The sequence below is a fragment of the Rhinolophus sinicus genome, linkage group LG10, assembly GCF_036562045.2.
Source record: "Rhinolophus sinicus isolate RSC01 linkage group LG10, ASM3656204v1, whole genome shotgun sequence".
Classification (NCBI taxonomy): Eukaryota; Metazoa; Chordata; class Mammalia; order Chiroptera; family Rhinolophidae; genus Rhinolophus; species Rhinolophus sinicus.
Window position 1 is genome coordinate 67,948,271 of NC_133759.1, and position 23,755 is coordinate 67,972,025.

Below are 23,755 nucleotides of genomic sequence, written 5' to 3' on the forward strand. Positions count from 1 at the left end.
AGCAAGGGCTCTTCATGTGGATGGAAACAACCGGCTCCCCTCAGTGGCCCCATTTCAGGAAACAAACTACCAGGACTGTCCAACAGACTCTAGTGCCTTCTGGAGGTGCTGCCAGCTTTCCAGTGACAGCCTACAGTTCCAGCATAAATTTGTGTTCATGCATTGATACTCACATAGGTCATTTTATGTCTTTAAACCCTTCGGTGGTATTGAAAGGCTTTTCAGGGGCTTGGATTTAGGTATTCTAAGTGTCACCACAGATATTCCTTCAGTTTTTGTTTAATTCCTCAAGTGTGGTGTCTGGGGGGAGGCTGTGAGGTGGGAGGTGCTCTTGGATAGCACTTCATTTGTCACCTCTAAGGCTGAGCTGTCCCATATGCAGCCACAAGCCACAGGGGCTATTTAGTTTTTCAGTCACCCTAGCCATACGTAGCCACAGGCGACCATAATGGACAGCACTATCTTCACAGAAAGTTCCTACTGGACAGGTCTGGTCTAAAATCTGACCATATGTCAGGTTATCAGGTTAAGAAACATGAAATGTCCAGAGCTGCCTGCCTCTGCAAGAGAAGCGCCCCAAGGGCTCCAAAAGAGCATATATTATTCATAACATCCCAAAGGTAGAAACAGCCCAAATATCCCTAACAGATGGGTGTATAAATAAAATGTGGTCCATCCCAGCTCTGGAATATTATCCAGCCATAAAAAGGAGTGAAGGTGATTCATGCTACAACATGAAGCTCGAAAACTGTTCAGTGAAAGACACCAGCTGCAAAGGGCCACGCAGTGTATGATCCCATTTATACTAAGTATAAGTAAATATATTCATACCAGAATAAGTAAATCCACAGATGGAAGTAGATTAGTGGTTGCCAGGAGCTGGAGGTGGAGGGAGGTAATGAAAAATTTCAGAATTAGAGGTGATGGTTCCACAGCACTGTGAATGCCACTGAATTGTTCACTGTAGATGGTTACTTATAGGTTATGTGAATTTCACCTTAATTTAAAAAGAAATCTGCACCTAATAGATAGTTATGCACCAAAAAGAGGAGGAGACTGGGTGTCTCCATCACTATCCAGTAGGTGAAAGGTGGGGGGACAGGCTGGCCTGCCTGCCTGCCCAGCACCCCTTGGAGACCACGTGGGAAGAAGGGCATGGAGTCCCTCTGGGTGGCCTTTTCCAGGCCCACTGGGCACATCACAGGCTCCAATCATTGGGTTATCTCAGTCACTTCCCACATCCGTATGGGGTGATCACTTTATTGAAAGACGAGAGAGAGGTGGAAGGTGCCAGAGGAAGAATGCAGTCCAGCCAGCCTCAGAAAATTTCACACCCACCACAGGTAGTTACACCCGTTTCTAGAAGTCTTGGTTCAACCTGGCCACATCCCATAGCCCATCTCGCCGCTCTCTGGAGTAAGGGTCTGTCTCCAGTCTGCCCCATGTCTAGTCTCTCCTTGATGCATCAGTCACCCTGCTGCATGACCCCAACCCTGGTCATCAGAACTTACCTGTGCACTGCTCACCAAGACTCACGAAGGCTTTTTTCTGATGCCCACCCATCAAAAGTTCTAAAACTGCGCACACACACACACCCACCTCTGCCCACTTCCCTCCCTCCCTCCCGGTCCTTCAGTCCCAATATCTCCTATGCAGTTCTCTGGGGACACAAGGTCCTGCTGCTGCTTCTCCTCCTTCACCCGCAGCCCTCCTGCCAGCACTGCCCTTGGGCCCCCAGGTCGCCTCCATTGTCTGCACCCATCACTTCATCCCAACCCCGTGCATACCTCCTTGGGTCATGTTATTACAGTTCTATCCTGTGGATGACACATCAGCCTGCTGGTGGGTCAGCAGTTGGAGTGAGGTCCCAGGAAAGCTGGTGGTCAGTGAGCATACTGAAGGCTGGCTCCTAGGCATTTGGGGCCAGTGGGAGTGGGAAGGTCAGTGGAGGGTCAGCTGGAGGTCAGTGGAGGGTCAGCTGGAGGTCAGTGGTGGGTCCGCTGGAGGTCAGTGGAGGGTCAGCTGGAGGTCAGTGGTGGGTCCGCTGGAGGTCAGTTGGGTGTCAGTGGCAGGGCAGCAGTTGATCAGTCACAGGTCAGTGGAGGTCCCTGGGAAGGTGCTGGTTCAGTGACCTCCCTCCCACGGGCCTTGGTTCTTCTCAGCTTCTCTCCATGGCTAAGTTGGGCTTCCTTACACAATTCTCAGAGGACAAAGAGTGCCCTGGATGCCTCAGGCCTAGCCTACATGCTGTCACTCATGACCTGTGCCGGAGGTCATAGCAAGTCGCAGGACCTGGCCTGTGGACAAACAGCCACCTCTGCATGCCAGGAGTCCAAGGGCCATGCTGCTATCCCTACAGGTCCTGTGGCTCAAGTGGAGGCATCCTCTTTCCCCTCACCCATCTGAGCCAGGGCCACAGTGAGGCCCATACACCATCCACACAGCCGTCTTCATGGGGAGCCGGGCTCCGGATCCTGCTTGGACATACCCACTGGTGGGGTAGCAGCATCAGAGGCACAGCCATCTTCACCACATCCCATCATCCCCAATTGAGTAACTGGTCCTGTGACCCACCTGTGACTCAAGTAAGTAAATAGACAAATAAAAGTTGCCTTGATCCGTCCCTCTCCATCCTTGCCCACAGGGAGACCAACAGCCAGTCAGGGATTGTTGGATGCAGGCCCTTCTCTCTATGTCAACTGTTACCACCCCAGTAATGGATTCCACCTACCATGGGAAGGAGGGTGCACCCCAAAAAAGATATGCCCATCTCCTAATGCTTGGAACATGTGATATTGACCTTATTTGGGAACAGGTCTTTGCAGGTATAATTCAGTTAAGGACCTTGAAATGAAATCATCCTGGATTGAGGTGGCCCCTGAATGCAATGACAGGTGTCCTTATAAGAGACAGAAGAGAAGACAGAAAGACACAGGAGAAGCCATGTGAAAGGAGACAGAGATAGGGGTGATGTGGCCACAAGCCCAGTATGCCTGGGGCACCAGGCCCTGGAAAAGGCAGGAAGGACCCTATGCTGGAGCCTGCGAGGGAGCGAGGGAGCATGGCCTGCCCACATCCTGATCTCCTGGCTCCGGACCTGAAGAGCACCACACTCCTGTGGCTGCAGGTCCTGCAGCTTGTGGGAACTTGTTCCAGCAGCCAGGAAACTCACACACCATCATCTCTTACCTGGGCTATTAATCTCCACTACATACATCGCAACATAAATATGATGCTCAAAAACTCAGTTCCCCTGCTTGAGAAGAAAATCTACAGAAAATCAATCAATGGAATCAGCCATATCAACAGACAGGAGGAAAAAAGAAAAAGTATATCTTACTTGATGCAGAAAAAACATTTGACAAAATTCAATAGCCATTCATGATTAAAAACAACAACAACGACTCTCAGCAAACTAGGAATAAAGAACTCCCTCAGCCTGATAACAAGCATCTACAAAATCTTCCAGTAACCACACAATGAATGGTGAAAGACAGAATACTTTCTCTCTGAGATTGAGAACAAGGCAAAAATGTCCACCTTACCTCTCATTCCATATAGTGCTGCAAGTTCTAGCTGGTATAATAATAATAATAATAATAATAATAACAAATGAGAGAAAGTGAGTGGGGAGGAAGATGAGGCATACAGATAGGACTATAAAAAGTAAAACTGTCTCTACTTGCAGATGACATGATTGTCTACATAGAAAATCTGGAGCAATCTACAAAATAACTCCTAGGATTAAGAAATGAATTCAGAAGGCTTCATGATACAAGATCAATGCAAAAATCAAGTGCATTTCTATACATAAACAATGAACATGTGAAAACCAAAATTAAAAACAATACCATGTAAAATCACCCTAAAGAAAACGAAACACTCACATAAATATCTAACAAAACACATATAGAGCCTGTCAGCTGAAAATTACAAAATGATGAAAGAAATCAAAGATGACCTAAATAAATGGAGAAACATATCATGTTCATGGATTGGAAGGCTCAATTCTCCCCACGTTGGTTTGCAGGTCTAACACAATTCCTATGACAATCCCAGCAAGGCTTCTTGTAGGCAGAGACAAGCTTATTCTAAAATTCATATGGAAAGTCGCAGGCCCTGGAATAGCTACACAGTCTTATTAAACAAGAAGAAAGTGGAAGAATCACTCTATTCGACATTAACGCTGCTCTATACCTACAGAAATCAAGACAGCGTGGTATCCAGACCTCACACACAGAGTGATGAACAGAAGAAAACAGAACCCACAAACACAACCACACAGATACGTGCAACTGATCTTTGACAGACGTGCAAAAGCAATTGAGTGGAGGAAGGAGCCTTTTTAACAAATGGAACTGAAACAACTGAATGTCCACAGGGGAAGAAACCTCGACCTAAACCTCACACCTCAAGCAGAAGTTAACTCAGAAAGGATCAGCAATTTAACTGGAAAATGTAAAATTATGAAACTTGTAGAAAAAAATGCATAGAAGAAAATCTACAGAATCTAGGGCTAGGCAAAGGCTTGGACTTGACAACAAAAACATGATCCATAAAAGGAAACCAAAGTTGGGCCTCATCAAAATTAAAACTTTTGCGTTGGGAGGAGAATGAGCAAACAAGCCAGAGTGGAAGAAAACATTTGCAAACCATCGATCTGAAAAAGCACTAGAATCTCCAACATTTAAAGACCTTTCAAAACGCCACAGTGAAAAGCACATTTGGTTCTTGTTCGAATTCCTAAATAGGCCGAGCCTCTCATTGCCTCTCCCATACCCGCTCTGCGACCACTCTCCAGATCTCTGCCTGACTGCCACCTCCTGGAACAGGCACTTATTCTATTGTTTTAGAATATTCAATTCGGCTAGAGAAGACAAGAAAAAAAGGTGTGTGTAGCTGGGAAGGAATGGATGACTTTCCTAGCAGGTGTTAATATAAAGTATACAATGGGCACTAAGCCTTCAGGACCCTGAGACATCCAGGTTAAAGACCCAACAATATTTTTGTGCACAGCACGAGCGCCCTTCCCTTACCTCCGACCACGCCCACTTCCACGGAGTGGCTTCTTCTACCCTCTGCTGGCCTCTGTGCTCCAAACCCTGGCGTTCCACCATCGCCAGAGCACACACAGCAGGCTCTCCACCCCCCACCCCGAGGACCTCGGAGTGTCCGCTCGAATGTCAGTCCCCATCGTCCCCGGAAAGACGTCCCAACCTCTCTTTCTAGTCAGTGTGTAAACCTCCACTCTTTCACCTTTACAGACCGTCGCCTCCCTCACTAGATGCAAGCTCCAGGAAGGCATTTTTCTTCCGTGTCCACCCCCGCCCAGGTGCTCAGAGCTGTCCAGGCACACAGGATGCTCAGTGAATATTGGTGAAATTTAATCACGCACGGCGGTGTGGAGGTGGGGCAAATCCTCTGCCTTTAGCCAATGGAGACAGAGAAGGCAGGAAACAGCTGCAAAGGCCACAAGGCCAAAGAGCGCTGAGGGCGTGCTCCACCCCACTGCTGAGCGCCTCCAGGCCCCCCCACCCCCCACCCCACCCCGTCACTAAGTAACTGCCCTACCGGATCCTTTTCCACAATGGTTAGCGAGCCCGACTCTGGCTTTGGATGGGAAGAAGTTACCAAGAAAAGCAAATTAGGGACCCAAGGATGAGGGCCACCCTCCCTCGGGCTCCGGGATGGGATGCGATAGCAGTTGCAAAGGGACTGAAGGCCTGGCCTCTTCAGAGGCTATCCCGGCTGGGAGGGCCTGGGTGCTTTTACTAAAACGTAAAAAGAGACGTGAGTTTGATGTGATTTGGAGCCCTGGTCGCCATTCCGGCTCACTCCCTGTGGGGACAGAGCCCCAGAAAGGAGTTTACAGGCTCTCGGCCTCACGTGGAAGGGTGCTGGCTCGGGTGGTGAATGGCCGTAGGCTGTGGCTGATTGGCCGTCGGCTGTGGCCGGTTAGCCGATTGGCCGCTGGTATAACTGCTGCAGCTACGAAGGATTGCCGAGCAGAGCCGAGCAGAGCCGAGCAGAGCCGAAGAGAGCGGAAGAGGAGGGCCGAGGAGAGCCGAGAGAGAGGAACAGAGGAGAGAGTGGAGGAGTCGTCGGTTGGTTGGCAGAAAAGCGGACGGCAGGTCGGCGTCCGGTGGGCCCAGCCTCCAGTGAGACCATAGTGGTATGACTCCCCTACCTATGGCTCCGTGGGTGTTCCTTTTCGGCCTCACCATATCCTGCGTTTTTGTGTGGGGAGCGGGAGCAGAGACTCCGCAGGCCGCCCCGCCTGAAAGATGGCGCGGCGAGAAGGCCTCCGCGCACGACAAATGGCGCAGCGAGCAGGGTCTCCCGCACGACAAATGGCGCAGCGAGCAGGGTCTCCCGCACGACACTCCCTGTGGATGTGGCACATATGTTGGGGATCCATGGGTGTGACGGGAACGCGTTGGGCGGGGTGGCGCACAGGCAGGTGACCACAGAGTCCCTTCAGGTAGACCTGGTGCCTTTTGTGGCGCCATCACGGTGGAGCACAGTTTTGGGGTTCTGAGCCGTAGGACGCCCCGGGTGCTGGGAGAGCAGTGCGTAAGCCGGGGGATCCGCTGATTCCTAGCGGCAGCGGGGCTCGGGAGCGCCACGGTGGGGGATGCCAGGCAGCAGGGTTGAGGGGATACAGGGGTGCAGGAGTGCAGAGTGCAGGGAAGGAAAGATAAAGAATGCGGAAATAATAGGATACAGGGATAACGGGTTCAGAAGTGCAGCAGGCGCGTATACCACGGTGCGGCTGTGCGGGGACGCAGGAGGCGGTCTACGCGTTAATGGCGCGCCTGCCACAAGGTGAATGAGTGGAATCTTGGGCTGGGTGGTTGCCGCGTGCTGGTCGCTGGGCTCGCTGCAGAAGACACTAAAGCCCTTGCCGCGGTATTTACACTCGGGCGCGTTTCCATGTTGGTCAGTTCAAAAGCTCTAGGCCTGACCGCATTGGTTTCGCATCCTCTTGGCCTGCGGCGCTAACCGCCACCCTGCGCCCCACGGACCCGCCTTCTCTCCTTCCTGGGCTCTCCAGGTTTTGCACACTGAAGTCTCTGATTTCTCGAGGGCCGCGCGTTCCCTACATGTTAGGTCTATGACCAATTCTTCCTGAAAGGGGAGCCTTTTCTCCCTTGTCTGGGGATGTATTACCTGATGTTTTTGTTCGTGTGAGCGCAGGACTGGAACTCCCCAATCCTTCCAGAGTTTGCAGGGCTGCAAACTCTGCTTGCTCTCCCCTCACCCTTCCCAGGCGCGTTTTCTCCTCCTCCCTCTGCGTGGCATGCATCAGGTTCTAGATGCTGGGCTGTCTCATCTTTTTGTTGGTGTTTCCTGCATGTAGGGTTACACACACGTCCACATCTAAACCTTACAGGTATGTGCTTAAGAAATGCCATATACCAGATCTGACAATTAAGTTTGCGAACTCATCCTAGAAAAAGTGCTATATACCTCATTGCTGAATATACAATGGGTCACCTTCGAAGTACTCCCCTTGGGAAGCTGTGCACCTAGTCCACCCTTCAAAGCAATTTTTGAACTCTTTCTGGAATGGCCATCAGGGCTGTTGTCACAATACCCTTTATGTTCTGAATGTCATCAAAATGTCTTCCTTTGAATATTTCCTTTATCTTCAGGTAAAGAAAGAAGTCATTGGGGGCCAGATCAGGTGAGTAGGAAGGGTGTTCCAATACAGTTGTTGGTTTACTGGCTAAAACCCCCCTCACAGACAGTGCCGCGTGAGCTGGTGCACTGTTGTGATGCAAGATACATGAATTGTTGGAGAAAAGTTCAGGTCGTGTAACTTTTTCATGCAGTCTTTTTAGCACTTCCAAATAATTCATTGGTGAGTTCCTTTGGGACCATTTTTGTACACACCTTTCTCATGCCAAGATTTTAAGTTAAGATTTTCCTAACTGTTTCTCTATTGATGTTTACTTGGTCTGCTATGCTTCTCACAGTCAACTGATGATTTTGATGTACAATTCAACAAATTTTTGCAATGTTTTCATCAGTTCTGCTCTTTTCTGGCCGTCCTGACCTCTCTTCCTCAGTGGCACATTCTCTCCCTTCAGAAAAATGTTTAATCCATTTGTACACTGCTGTTTTATTCATGGTGTCACATGGGGTGTCAAGCTGTGGCTCTGTTCCCGCTCCCCACATAAGAACGCAGGATATGGTGAGGCCAAAAAGAAACACCCACAGAGCCATAGATAGGGGAGTCATACCACTATATTCCCGCCGGCGGCTGGGTTGGAGACACAGGGAGCAAACATCCGCTAGTACCCCAATAAGGGGTCTTCCTGCACCCCAGTCTCTCTGGTGGTTGGGCGAGACTCACACACAGGAAGTAGGATCCACATGATCCACAATCCACTGTCCCCTTTTCTGCCTGCCAACCAACCAACAAACCAACGCAGTCACAGCAGTTATATCAATGGCTAATTGGCTAACAGGTTACAGCTGATGGCCAACCAGTCACAGCTGATGGCCATCTACTACCTGACCCAGCACTTTTCCACGTGAGGCTGAGAGCCTGGACACTGCTCTCTGGGACTCTGTCCCCACACATGGCATTGTCCCCATAAACTTGGACTAACATGTCCCTAATTTCACTTCTACTCTTGTCAAGTTTAACAAGAAATTTAACGTTTGTTCGTTGCTCTAATTCAAACTCAGACATTCTCTCAATGGCACACAAAAACACACAGCAACAATAATGAATGCCACTTAGCAAGATACCACCGACACGAACACAGCTGTGAGACACTGATGTACCAAGGTTATGAAACCTTACCAAGGAACCTGTCGAAGACTTCCGGAAAAATGGCGGCGTGAGGTGAGCCTCTGTAAAGCTCCCCTGGAAATTACAACGAATCGAACAACAAAAACTCCACAAAGGACTCCCTGCACAGCACACAGGCAACACGAAGAGGCCCACTACCGACTGAAATCACCTACAGGTGGGAGATTCGAGCGAGTGGAGGGAGGAGGAAAGGGAGAAGTGCGCGGAGACGGAGACGCGCGGGCGGGGGACGCAGACCTGGCTCAGTGCGCCGAGCTCGCTGCTTCCCGGAACTACCGCAGCTGCGGGAGAGGGAAGAACTCGAATTGCTAGGGCTCCACCAGGGCTCCACAGGGCTGAGGGGACAGCATATGACACGGCTGAACCCAACGCTCACGGCAGAGACCTCGGAGAAAAGACTGAGGGAAAAAGGCTGAAAATGGTGGTTTGGGCCCGCACTGCCAAGCAGAGAACGGAACCTTAGGCACTGAGACTAGCCGCCCCCTCCCTCCCCTCCCAGAGCTTGCCCTGCCCCCACCTGCCCGGTGCTAGAAGCGAAACAGTAGCAGTGTCAGATCAAAACAACAGAAAGTTTGCTGTTTTGAGAACTGTGGACTGCAAACACAATTTCACAGCCCAGCTGGTTCCAGCAAAGGGGAGAGAGCTGTGGAAGCAGGACCGGCTGTGGTGGTGGTTGCCGCCATTGCTCTGGGCCACCTCTCACAACTCACCCCGCCTCTGACCCCACCTATCTGGGCGGATCCCTGCAGGAGTAAACAGAACTGCTGAAACCTACGGGCTCTGAATCAGGAGCTGGAAGAGCTTTGGAACATCAAAAGCTCTCCGCATACCCACCGGGACACTGCGCCCTGTGACCTAGACGAACTATTAACAGAGGAGAAGCCCGTCTCCCAGGGAATCCCCCCATTGTGTGAGAAGTTGGAATAGTGCAGAGAAAACATAGCACTACTGTGTGGGAGAAGGAAAATAAGTTGCAGTTGGAGAAATAATAAAACATTCTACCAACAAGTACTGGCAAACAAAAGAAAGACCGTATATAATCAACCTGTTGCAGAAGCCACTCCTGTAGATGTCTAGGAAGAGAAATAGTAAACCAGTAATCGCCATGAATAACCAAGGCAACAAGATAACTCAGAAAGAAAGTGAAAAATCTCCAGAGAAGGCACTTAAAGATACAGAAATATGTGACTTAAATGACAGAGAATTCAAGATTGCAGTTCTGAAAAAACTCAACGAGATACAAGAAAACACAGATAGGCAGTTAAAGGAACTCAGAAACTCAATCAAAGAACAGCATGAGCATTTTACGAAAGAGATTGAAATCTTAAAAAAGAACCAAATAGAATTTCTGGAGATTAAGAACTCAATAGAAGAAATTAAGAATGAAATAACCAGCTTAGGTAGTAGAGTTGACCAGATGGAGGAAAGAGTCAGTGACATCGAAGATAGAAACCTGGAAATGACACAGAGAGAAGAAAGAGACTTGAGACTTAAAAGAAATGAAAGAACTCTACAAGAACTTTCTGACTCCATCAGAAAGAGCAATATAAGAATAATGGGCATACCAGAAGGAGAAGAAAGAGAGATGGAACAGAGAATATATTCAAACAAATTGTCGATGAGAACTTCCCAAATTTGTGGACAGAACTGGACCCTCGAATCCAAGAAGCAAATAGAACACCTAGTTACCTCAATCCCAACAGGCCTTCTCCAAGGCACATTGTATTGAAGCTGTCTAAAATCAACGACAAAGAAAGAATCCTCAAAGCAGCCAGGGAAAAGAAGACGGTAACTTACAAAGGAAAGCCCATTAGATTATCATCAGATTTTTCAGCAGAAACTCTACAAGCCAGGAGGGAGTGGAACCAAATATTCAAACTATTGAAAGAGAGAAATCATGAGCCAAGAATAATATACTAGCAAAGATATCCTTTAGATATGAAGGAGGAATAAAGACCTTTCCAGACATACAGAAGCTGAGGGAATTTTCTAATACACGACCTGCACTACAAGAAATACTAAAGGAGGCTATTCGACCACCATCAACAGGGACAATTTGTGGCAACCAAAACTCAAAAAGGGGAGAGTAAAGGCCTGAACCGAATATGGGAATGGAGAGACTAAGCGTGCTGAAGATAATGGAATACTCTAAATATCAAACTTTCTTTTACATAAACTTAAGGGTAACCACTCAAAATAAATCCAGAATTGAAATATATACTGAAATAAAAGAAGAAACAGAGGGAAACATCATAGAATACCACCACACAGAAATAACAGACAACAACAAAAGGCAAAGAAACAATGGAGACACAGCCTTACCAGAAAACTAAAGATAGAATGACAGGAAATCCTCACATATCAATAATCACCCTAAATGTAAATGGACTGAACTCACCAATAAAAAGGCACAGAGTAGCAGATTGGATCAAAAAACTAAACCCAACCATATGCTGTCTCCAAGAGACACATCTCAGCTACAAGGACAAGCATAGACTCAAAGTGAAAGGGTGGAAATTGACACTCCAAGCAAATGGTACCCAGAGAAAATCAGGTGTAGCCATAATGATATCAGATGAAACAGACTTCAAGGTGAAAAAGATAACAAGAGATAAAGATGGACATTTCATAATGGTGAAGGGGACTGTACAACAAGAAGACATAACAGTCACCAATCAGGGAGCACCAAATACACCAAGCAACTACTAACAGAACTAAAGGGAGAAATTGACCAAAACACAATTATACTAGGGGACTTAAATACATCATTGACAGCTATGGATAGATCATCCAAACAGAAAATAAATAACGAAATAGTAGCCCTAAATGACACATTAGATGAAATGGACATAATTGACATTTATAGAGCACTTCATCCTAAAACATCAGACTATACATTCTTTTCTAGTGTACACGGAACATTCTCAAGGATAGACCATATATTGGGACATAAAATCAGTCTCAACAAATTTAAGAAGATTGAAATCATACCATGCATATTCTCTGATCACAAGGCTTTGAAATTGGATATCAACTGTAAAAAGAAAGCGGAAAAACACAAATACATGGAGATTAAACAACATACTTTTAAAGAAGGACTGGGTCAAAGAAGAAATTAGAGGAGAGATCAAAAGATACATAGAAACAAATGACAATGAAAATACATCCTACCAAAATTTCTGGGATGCAGCGAAAGCAGTTTTAAGAGGGAAATTTATCTCATTACAGGCCTATCTCAAGAAACAAGAAAACTCCCAAATAAATAACCTCATGTTACACCTTAAAGAACTAGAAAAAGAAGAACAAGTAAAACCCAAGGTCAGCAGAAGAAAGGAAATAACAAAAATTAGAGCAGAACTAAATGAAATAGAGAACAAAAAGACAATAGAAAAAATTAATGTGACAAAGAGCTGGTTCTTTGAAAAGATTAACAAAATTGACAAACCCTTGGCTAGACTTACTAAGATCAAAAGAGAGAAGACACTGATTAACAAAATCAGAAACGTAAAAGGGGAAGTTATCACGGACACCACAGAAATACAAAGGATCATCCAAGAATACTATGAAGGACTATATGCCACCAAATTCAACAACCTAGAAGAAATGGACAAGTTCTTAGAAACATATAGCCTTCCAAGGCTGAACCATGAAGAACTGGAAAATCTAAACAGACCGATCACCAGTAACGAAATTGAATCAGTCATCCAAAACCTTCCCAAAAGCAAAAGTCCGGGACCAGATGGCTTCACTAGTGAATTCTACCAAACCTTCAAAGAGGATCTAATACCAATTCTGCACAAACTCTTCCAGAAAATTGAAGAAGAGACAGTACTCCCTAACTCATTTTATGAGGCCAACATTACCCTGATACCAAAACCTGGTAAGGACAGCACAAAAAAAGAAAACTACAGACCAATATCTCTAATGAATACCGATGCAAAAATCCTAAATAAAATTCTAGCAAATCGAATACAAAAATGCATTAAAAAGATTATTCATCACGACCAAGTGGGGTTCATCCCCGGGGCACAAGGATGGTTCAACATCCGCAAATCCATCAATGTGATACATCACATAAACAAAATAAAGGACAAAAATCATATGATTATATCAATTGATGCAGAAAAAGCATTTGACAAGATACAACATCCATTTATGATTAAAACACTTAATAAAATGGGTATAGAAGGAAAATACCTTAACATAATAAAGGCCATATATGACAAGCCCTCTGCTAATCTCATAATTAATGGAGAAAAGCTGAAGCCCTTTGCTCTACGTTCAGGAACACGACAGGGATGTCCCCTATCACCTCTGCTTTTCAACATAGTGTTGGAAGTCCTTGCCAGAGCAATCAGGCAAGAGAAAGAAATAAAAGGCATCCAAATTGGGAATGAAGAAGTTAAATTATCACTCTTTGCAGATGACATGATGCTATATATAGAAAACCCTAAAGACTCCACCAAAAAGCTACTAGAAACAATCAACGAATACAGTAAAGTTGCCGGCTACAAAATCAACGTACAAAAGTCCATTGCCTTCCTATATACTAACAATGAAATCTCAGAAAAAGAAATACAAAAAACAATTCCTTTTGCAATTGCAGCAAAAAGAATAAAATACCTAGGAATAAACTTAACCAAGGATGTGAAAGACCTATATGCTGAAAACTATAAGACATTTTTGAAAGAAATTGAAGAAGACACAAAGAAATGGAAAGACATTCCGTGCTCATGGATTGGAAGAATCAACATAGTTAAAATGGCCATATTACCCAAAGCAATATACAGATTCAATGCAATCCCCATCAAAATCCCAATGGCATATTTTAAAGAAATAGAACAAAAAATCATCAGATTTGTTTGGAACCACAAAAGACCCCGAATAGCCAAAGCAATCTTAAGAAAAAAGAACTATAATGGAGGTATCACACTTTCTGACTTTGGCCTGTACTACAGGGCCACAAAAATCAAAACAGCATGGTATTGGCAGAAAAACAGACACATAGACCAATGGAATAGAATTGAGAACCCAGAAATAAAACCACATAAATATGGACAGATAATTTTTGACAAAGAAGCTAAAAACATACAATGGAGCAAAGACAGCCTCTTCAATAAATGGTGCTGGGAGAATTGGATAGCCACGTGCAAAAGAATGAAACTGGACTGCTATTTGTCACCATGTACCAAAGTTAATTCAAAATGGATCAAAGACTTAAGCATAAGACCTGACACAATAAACTGCATAGAAGAAAACATAGGTACTAAACTTATGGACCTTGGGTTCAAAGAGCATTTTATGAACTTGACTCCAAAGGCAATGGAAGTAAAAGCTAAAATAAACGAATGGGACTATATGAAACTTAAAAGCTTCTGCACAGCAAAAGAAACCATTGACAAAATAAAGAGGCCACCAACTGAATGGGAGAAGATTTTTGCTAACAGTGCCTCCGATAAGGGGCTAGTATCCAGAATATACAAGGAACTCATGCAACTCAACAACAAAAAAACAAACAACCCAATTGAAAAATGGGCAGAGGACTTGAAGAGACATTTCTCCAAAGAGGACATACAAATGGCAAATAAACATATGAAAAAATGCTCAACATCACTAATCATCAGAGAAATGCAAATCAAAACCACAATGAGATATCACCTCACCCCAGTCAGAATGGCTATCATCAACAAGACAAATAGTAACAAATGTTGGAGAGGTTGTGGAGAAAAAGGAACCCTCATACACTGTTGGTGGGAATGCAGACTGGTGCAGCCGTTATGGAAGGCAGTGTGGAGGTTCCACAAAAAATTACGAATAGAATTGCCGTATGACCCAGCAATCCCTCTCCTGGGTATCTACCCAAAAAATCTGAAAACATTTAGAGATAAAGACACGTGTGCTCCAATGTTCATTGCAGCTTTGTTTACGGTGGCCAAGACATGGAAACAACCAAAATGTCCTTCGATAGATGAATGGATAAAGAAGTTGTGGTACATATACACAATGGAATACTATTCGGCAGTGAGAAAAGATGATATAGGAACATTTGTGACAACATGGATGGATCTTGAGAGAGTAATGCTGAGCGAAACAAGTCAGACAGAAAAAGCAGAGAACCATGTGATTTCACTGATATGTGGTATATAAACCAAAAACAACAAAAGAACAAGACAAACAAATGAGAAACAGAAACTCATAGACACGGACAATAGTTTAGTGGTTGCCAGAGGGTAAGGGGGGTGGGGGGGGAGGTGAGGGTAAGGGGGATCGAATATATGGTGATGGAAGAACGGACTCTGGGTGATGAACATACAATGGGATTTATAGATGATGTAATACAGAATTGTACACCTGAAATCTATGTAATTTTACTAACAATTGTCACCCCAATAAATTTAATTAAAAAAAAAAAAAAAAAAGAAACCTTACCAAGCTGTTTGTACAGTGTTGCCAATATATGCACATAGTGCATGGTGGCAAGTTCGTGAACTTAATTGTCAGACCTCATAGTCTGTTTTAAAGGTGGCTGTGATTCCGTGTTTCCCCGAAAATAAGACCAGGTCTTATATTAATTTTTGCTCCAAAAGACACATTAGGACTTATGTTCAGGGAGTGTCATCCTGAAAAATCATGCTAGGGCTTATTTTCTGGGAAACACAGTAGTTTGGGCTAATAGAAAGGCTCTTGGAATTTAACTTAAAAATAAGCAGCCCCCTTGCAGCTAGTGAACTTGGAAGAGATCTGGGCACTTTTGACACAAAGTCACCAGGCCTTGCTCCATCCTTGTAAACATCAGCTACACCTCACGCAAAACCTTCCTGGGGGCAAAATTGCACTTCCAGTGGAGACAGCAAGTCCTTGAAAAGGCAGATGGTGCAGCCAGTCTTATTTATATGGCTTACATTTAAATGAGGCCTTGGTTGATTGCATCATGTGATTGGATTAAATAGAACATTTAAATGAGCAGCAGCGGGCCGGCCCAGTGGCTCAAGCGGTTAGAGCTCCATGCTCCTAACTCCAAAGGTTGCTGGTTTGATTCCCACATGGGCCAGTGGGCTCTCAACCACAAGGTTGCCAGTTCAATTTCTCCAGTCCCACAAGGGATGGTGGGCTCCGCCCCCTGCAACTAAGGTTGAACACGGCACCTTGAGCTGAGCTGCCTCCCAGATGGCTCAGTTGGTTGGAGCACGGGCTCAACAACAAGGTTGGCGGTTCGACTCCCGCAAGGGATGGTGGGCTGTGCCCCCTGCAACTAGCAATGGCAACTGGACCTGGAGCTGAGCTGCGCCCTCCACAGCTAAGACTGAAAGGACAACAACTTGAAGATGAACAGCATCCTCCACAACTAAGTTTGAAAGGACAACAACTTGACTTGGAAAAAAAAGGCCTGGAAGTACACACTGTTCCCCAATAAAGTCCTATTCCCCTTCCCCAATAAAAAAAAAAAATCTTAAAAAAAAAAAAAAATGAGCAGCAGTATTCATCTCTCTAATTGGATAAAACAGCTGGGTATATCAGCCAATCAGAACACAGATATCTCCAGAAGCCCTCAACTAGCTTCCACCAGAAACTCCAGCCACCAAATGAAGGTGGGTTACTCCCAGGTATGTGGTGACTTTTTAACATGGGGAAATATATAAATATAACTGATATTACTGGAATTTTTAAATATATATTGGATAGTTATCTTTCTTTAATATAGTAAGCTTTTAGTAAAATATAATAAATTCATGATTCTTTAAACTGATAAAAACAGATAGCTTTCACACAACCCCCAGAATGATGTATGATGGTGACACACATCATTCGCTCAGTGACAAGGAAGTCCATTAATACTTTTATTCTGGAACATTAGAGAATGTAATAACAGAGGTTTTTTTGTTTGTTCACTTGTTTTAAGGTAAATGTTATACATTTCAAATTATTTAAGAGTATTTAATACCTGGTGTAGACCCTAACAAAGAAGATACCTACTAAGGGCTCCTGGTGGCTAACTGGGCTCAAATTTTTAAAAAGCAGCAGCCATTTCTACACAGAGGCCTCTCCAGCAAACCAATCTTCAGGGAGAAGCCTACACTGAATTGCCTGCGGCACTCTGTTCCTGTCATGTGCGCCACCCTTTATAAAAGAGTTCCTGGAATAGTATTTCAACCAATAGGACTTAGGCTTTCCCCATCCAATCAGAGCTGTGCATCTTATCAACCAATCAGAGTGGCTCCATTCTAACCAATCAGGACAGTGCTTTTTGTGCCAATCAAACTGTAAGGATTTGAATTCCTTATTTTCATGAGGACAGACCAATCAGGGACCAGGGGCAGGGACTTCTGTCTGTATAAATCAGTTTTCCTCTGCTTCTAATACCTTTTCTCCTTATAAGAAAGACCACTTTTCTGTAGTTGCATCTGAAGTATTGAAGATGAAATGTCCAGATTGTCTCACCAGCAGACCAGAGCTGAGCTGAACAGAATTGAGCAGAGCTGTCTAGCCTGAGAGGAGCCTCACCCCCAGAACCTCCTCACAACCATGCTAATCATAACTGAGCTATAACACTATTGAGTTGTTTGCACTGATAAAAGTCTCTGCTATGCCCCAAATTGGGGATTTCTGTCTGAGCTGAATTGGCACCAAGGCCACCACTTGACATTGGAAATGCTAGAGCAGTGTTACCACAGTTGTTCTGGGCCAGTACCTTCAAGGTCACTTGGAAACTTGTGAGGAATGCAAAATCTTGGGTTCACCCCACAGACCCACTGAATCATGGACTGGATGAGGCCTAGCCATGTGCTTTTCAATGATCTCCAGGTGTTCCAATGGACATTGATGTTTAGAGTCAGTGCCTTACAGAAATGACCAAAACAAATGAAAAAGTGCACTCAAATTCAGCCAAACACATCTTTCCTGTCTATAAATGAATCCGTAGAAAATTTAATGGGAAATGCCACGGTAGTAAATAACAATCAAGAATAATACCCCCAAAAAGGAAAAATTATTTTGATGAAAACTGTAGTAGTTTATTGACAGGTTGATGGAGAACATTTAAATGGACCAACTTTTAAAATATTTGGGGGGGAAATGCATTTTCCCCTAAATTGATCTGTAAGTTCAACATAGTGCCATTAGGATGTTGTTTGTTGGAAAAACAGAAAGTGTGAAGATCCTCTAGAAGGAAATAGAGAAGTGGTAGGAAAAATTTTTTTTAAGTCTAATCATTTTCAATATACAAGATCATGTCATCTACAAATAGTTTTATTTCTTACTTTCCAGTCTGGATGTTCTTTTATATTTGAGGTCCTAGGGACTGTCACCAAACTGTTTATAATCTAGGTTAATGATGGCTTTCTCATTTTTTCTTATAAGTATCTCTCCTAAAAGAAAAATTTTAAATTGCCCTGTGATATAGCTTATCTCTTACAGAAAAACTAATAAAACGTTCACATGTGCTCATAACTAATTACTGTTAAGTATTTTAAATGAGTTAAAGATTTTTGAAGGCCTGAAGAATTGAAAATATGCCTGGCACCCAGGCAAATTACTGTGAAACTATTAAGAAATATAAAATTCTACTAGTAAACAAATTTCCCCAAAATAATGAAAGAAAGCCTATTTTTTTCTTATGAAGAAAATGTAATGCTGCTATTAAAACAAATGAATATGATCCACCAAAAAAAAGTACAGACCAGCATCACATATAAATAGGGAAATAGAAATCCCACTTTAAATGTTAGAAAAATGATTCAAGTACATTAGAAGAATGATGATGACAAATTGGGTTTCTTGAAAGGCTAATAGTTCGGTATTGGGGAAAATATGAGCCACCTTATTTAGGTCTAATGAGAAAAGTCATTTTTTAATCTTTTATCATTTTTGAAAATTAATAATTTTTATAAATTAGGATCAGTTAGAGCCTAGCACCATGTTGCTGGTAAATGACTTTAGTGTGATTACACTAGAGGTGGAACAGATTGGAAAAGCCCACTATCACCATCCTTATTCACCATTACCCTGGAATATTCGTTGTCACCCACTATTTTGTCAAGAGCAAAACTTCCAAGGTTCCCAAAGTGCAGTGTGCAGTTGCCCAAAGAGAAAACGGTGCCAATTCACTATTCAACTGCAAGAAACAGAAAATGTGATGAGGAAATCCCATTCAGTGTGGCAAACAAAACACCAAGAATCTTGATGGAAATGTGTGCACGATGGAATGAGGAAATGTATAAAAATCTGTAAGTGGTTAAAAATGGTTTGAAGGAGCAGGTCCTGCCTCCCCAGCCAGATTCGAGGGTGTAAAAAACGTGCCCTGAGAGTCATTTGTCAATTTAAGCCAATAGACTTATCTTTAAATTTTGTGATTGAAAGGATCACCAAAGAGAGTGGGGGAAGGGAGCGCTGGGGGGAAACAAGGGAGCTGTGCAAAATGAAATGACACCCCCGACTATGCCCAGGCGACGGGACCCCAGCCCGAAACCCATATCGGAACTACGACACCGCTATCAAAGGGGATTTTAGCAGGCCCGCGAAGCCTCAGACTTCCGCAGGACTGAGCAACGACACCCCAGCGACACGAAAATAAGGAACAGGCAGCTGAGCAGAGCGCCCTATGGACCAATCAGAGCACATCCTGCCATCGCGCCACCTGGAGGCCGGCCAATGGGGAGATGGCAGCCTCTATAAAAGCAGGCGTGCCCTGCGCCTGGCACAGTCGAGGAGCAGCATTGGAGGTGATAGCTGAAGCACTGTTGGTGAAACTGAGGACATGGCTCGTACCAAGCAGACCGCGCGCAAGTCTACTGGTGGCAAGGCCCCACGCAAACAACTGGCCACTAAGGTGGCTCGGAAGAGCGCCCCGGCCACTGGCGGAGTCAAGAAGCCGCACCGCTACCGGCCCGGAACTGTGGCTCTGCGCGAGATCCGTCGCTACCAGAAGTCCACCGAACTGTTGATCCGCAAGCTTCCCTTCCAGCGTCTGGTACGTGAGATTGCGCAGGACTTCAAGACCGACCTACGTTTCCAGAGTTCGGCTGTGATGGCGCTGCAGGAAGCGTGTGAGTCCTATTTGGTGGGGCTCTTCGAAGATACCAATCTATGCGCCATCCACGCCAAGCGCGTCACCATCATGCCTAAGGACATGCAGCTGGCACGCCGCATCCGCGGAGAGCGCGCCTGAACCCATTGCACGAGCAATGTCCCGGCCAGAATCGCCGCTCTTAACCCAAAGGCTCTTTTCAGAGCCACTACCTGCTCAGAAAAGGTGCTGTGGCAATTCGGGTCCTCCCAACTAGCTGTGTCTTCTCCACCTCCACGTAGCCCACAAGTTTATGTGGTTGTGTGGCTTCCTTGAAGACTATTAAAAAACCTCAACCCTAACTACAAAGAGGGTGCTTTTCCATGGATGTTAGCTGAGCAGTGCTTGGCCCATGTGCCCGCACGTGCAAACAAGATTCCCAAACCCCCAAATTAAGGATGTGGGTGGCCCGCGGATAAGAGGCATGAGACTAAACCTGAGGAAACCTTGCAGCTAGGTGGTTAGCCATAAACCCAGGCATGAGGCAGAGTTAGGGGAACCTGAGTGGCTGAGGATAAAGGAGGCATTTTTTTTTTTCCCTTGTGCTGGTTGAAGTGTTTATTAGGGTGTGGGGACAGCCAAGAGTGCAGTTTCCAGGCTCTCGGCCTCACATAGAAAGGTGCTGGCTCAGGTAGTAAATGGCCATCAGTTGTGGCTACTTGGCCGTCAGCTGTAACCAATGAGCCATTGACCACTAATATAACTGCTGTGGCTACGCTAGCAAAAAATGGGGGCTAGCAAGAAGATGGTGGCTGAGCCTGCAAGCGGCGCAGTGAGGGTTGAGAATTGTGCGGCTCCTGCTTCCTGTGTCTCCAACCCAGCCGCCAGCGAGAATATAGTGGCATGACTCCCATATCTATGGCTCCATGGGTGTTCCTTTTTGGCCTCACCATATCCTGTGTTCTTATGTGGGGAGCGGGAGCAGAGACCCCGCCGGACACCGCGCACGAAATAGGGCTTTATTAATGCGATGGAAGCTGAGTACTGCTGGGTGTGCTGATAGCAGGGATAAAGTCCATCCCTCTGGGTCTACACTTTCAAGGTGTTTACAACTGTTTGAATGAGCCGGGTATGTAGGAACAGTTACAGTGAAACCTGACAGGCTACTCAGGGTTATCAGCTTGCAGTGCTGTATTTTTTCTTGAGCCCAATTTGGTATCTAGTAGATTCAAAGGCTTCATCAATGAAAGTAATTCATACAGAACTGTTTTGAAGGTTAAGAATAGTATCAAATTTTATGATGTATGTAAGTCAATGGGTGACAAATCTTTGAAGGGCCACTCAAAAAGCCTAGATTGTTTAGGGACAGCCATGTTCTGATGCAAAAGTCAACTAACCATCAATGCTAGGCTCCTTTTTAATACATTTGAGTGTGGACATTGTCCCTGTGCAGTTTCATGAAGCCCTTATCTTAGCAAAGTTTTGCCCAATGTCAGCTAAACCTACCTGACCTGTGTATCTTGCTGAATGGCCTGGGGTAGGAAGGAAATTGGGCAACTAGCTGTTTTAAGGGAACTGGATGCAAATTATATGTTCTTGGCAGCATAGCCCTGGCTGGACAATCACGATAAAACGTGGTTCATAGGAGACCACACCACAGGTGGAACTATGTCATTCTATTTGTATCCACAGCAGGGGCTGACACTGTATGTTCCACCCAACTTTGCTAACTTTTCCTGTTTAGTGGGTGGGCCAGTGCACGAATAGAGAGGGAGATAAAGATAGGAAACTGGATGATGGGGCAATTGGTGTCTGAGAACTGGTTGGTGCGCTTGTTAAAGACTTGAGGTGAGGAGCAAAGGAAAGAGAAGTGGGGACACAGGAAGAAAGTACCTGAAGTCCCTCAAGATCACATAAATGGATAGTCCAGGAAGCCTCTGACATGTTTGAACATACACAGCTGTGTCCATGTTGGTCCTCACATGAATCCAATAAGCAAAGCCACTGAGACCCAAAGCTGGAGCAGGAGACCTAGGTAGAACAGATGGCTGCTGAAGGCGTGTCAGTTAGCATCCTTGGGGGAGAGGGGGCACAGTCTCACTCTCCAGAGAACATTCCAACCCCTTCCCAACATGGCAGCGCACAAAAGAAGATGACTTGGGAAAGGAGAGAGCACCATCACTGGAAATGCTGGGAGTTGTCTCGTGTGGTCTGACTGGGATTGCTCAGTAAAGATCTAAACACAGCAAGTGAATGCTGTCATCTGAAATACAACATAATTGCGTAAATGTTTCTTTAAGAGCTTCTAGGTGTCTGTAACAAGAACCAATTTTATGTCACCCAAAAGATTTGAATGTATTAACAAAACTATTACAATTAAGACATGAGCCTCTGTCTCTGTGTCTGCCAGTCCTAATCCCATGGGAAAATGAAATGGAAACATCTACATATATTGGCCTTGTAACCACATCAGTGAGCCACATGTCCACCACAGAGAGAGTTTATGAGGAGAATGAACCAGCCCGTTAGCAAATCAAGAGCCAAAGTTCTCAAAATAAATGACAGAAAGGAGACCAGGGCATGACCACTGGAGTTACTCAAACAAACCAAACTACACATTTGATGGGAAAACACAAATATGTGGTAGAATTGGAAAGCAAAGCTAGGGGATGAAAAGTCAAAATAGTAGTTAATGGCGGGGAGTGGAGGAGGCTCTGACTATGTGCCCTAATTCATTGGAGGGATGAGGGACAGGAGGGATACTCACTGCCTGAAACATTGTCAATATAACTCCAGCCCCCCTTACCCCCCAAAAAATGCTTCACTGAAAGAGAGGATGGGACCTGGAGAATCTAGTGATTTGTGCAGGGAATAACATGGTTCCTGTATTGGGAGCCCCACTGACAGGTCATCATGAGGGAGAGGTCGCAGCACATGGGTATGTGGAGGGTATGGGACTTAAGTAGCTGAGACTGCACACAGACAGGGCAAAGCAGGAAACAGGTGTGCCTCCACTTCTAAAACTCCAGTGGACAGGTAGGAGGAGTCACAGGACCCTCCTCTGGGGGCCTCTCTCACCTTTTCTAATGGGATGATTCTTGATTATCTGCCAGACACACCATATGCAATCCCCAGCCACATGCTTCCCACTGGGCATTTGTAGGAGATGCTCACCTCTTACCTCAGTCTGGCTCAGGTACACACCTGCCATGAGTTGGCATAAGAACATCTGTACCTAGCTCAGAGTGTTATCACAGAAAATCACATGAGACAGTCTAACTAAGGGGATGCTCAGTATGTCCACTATCTGTCATGAGCAAATAATGTCTCCCAAAAATTCACATTTTGAAGTCCTAATACCCAGGGTCTCGGAATGTGACTGTATTTGGAGACTGGGCCTTTAAAGAGGTGAGTAAGGTAAAATGAGGTAATTAGAGTGGGCCCTAATCCCACAGGATGTCTTTGTAAGAAGAGATTGGGGGGGGGGGGAGAGAGAGAGAGAGAGAGAGAGAGAGAACCATTTGAGGACACAGGGAGAAGACAGATGTGTTATTGTGTTTTATAATAAGAAATAATGTATTTACTCTTTGTCTTCTTTCCTGGCACAGAGTTCCTAAAACCCTTGGAATTTCCTGTGATGAGGATAAAGGTGTCTTGATATTCATAACATGAACCCCTATCAACCACCCCTGAGTTTATGTGAATGAGGTGATTTTGGAAAATCCCTAAGGATGGGGCCTTGTTGCCAAGGAAACCAATCATGTGATCAGAGGGTTGGAACTTTCAGTCCTTCCCAGGAAGGGAGAGGGGCTGGAGGTTGAATCAATCACTAATGGCCAGTTACTGAATCATGCCTGTGTAATGAAGCCTCCACAGCACCCAAAAGGATGTGGGTTCGGAGAGCTTCAGGTTGGTGAACACATGAAGAT

The 23,755-nt window shown here is 45.1% G+C and overlaps 1 protein-coding gene across 1 annotated transcript; it reads left to right on the plus strand.

The window, feature by feature from the left end:
* The first annotated feature begins 19,373 nt into the window (after positions 1-19,373).
* Positions 19,374-20,625, plus strand: H3-4 (H3.4 histone, cluster member). Its single transcript, XM_074312177.1, has one exon. It carries the CDS (start codon positions 19,578-19,580, stop codon positions 19,986-19,988), a length of 411 nt encoding a protein of 136 aa, XP_074168278.1. The 5' UTR covers positions 19,374-19,577; the 3' UTR covers positions 19,989-20,625.
* The last annotated feature ends 3,130 nt before the right edge of the window (positions 20,626-23,755 follow it).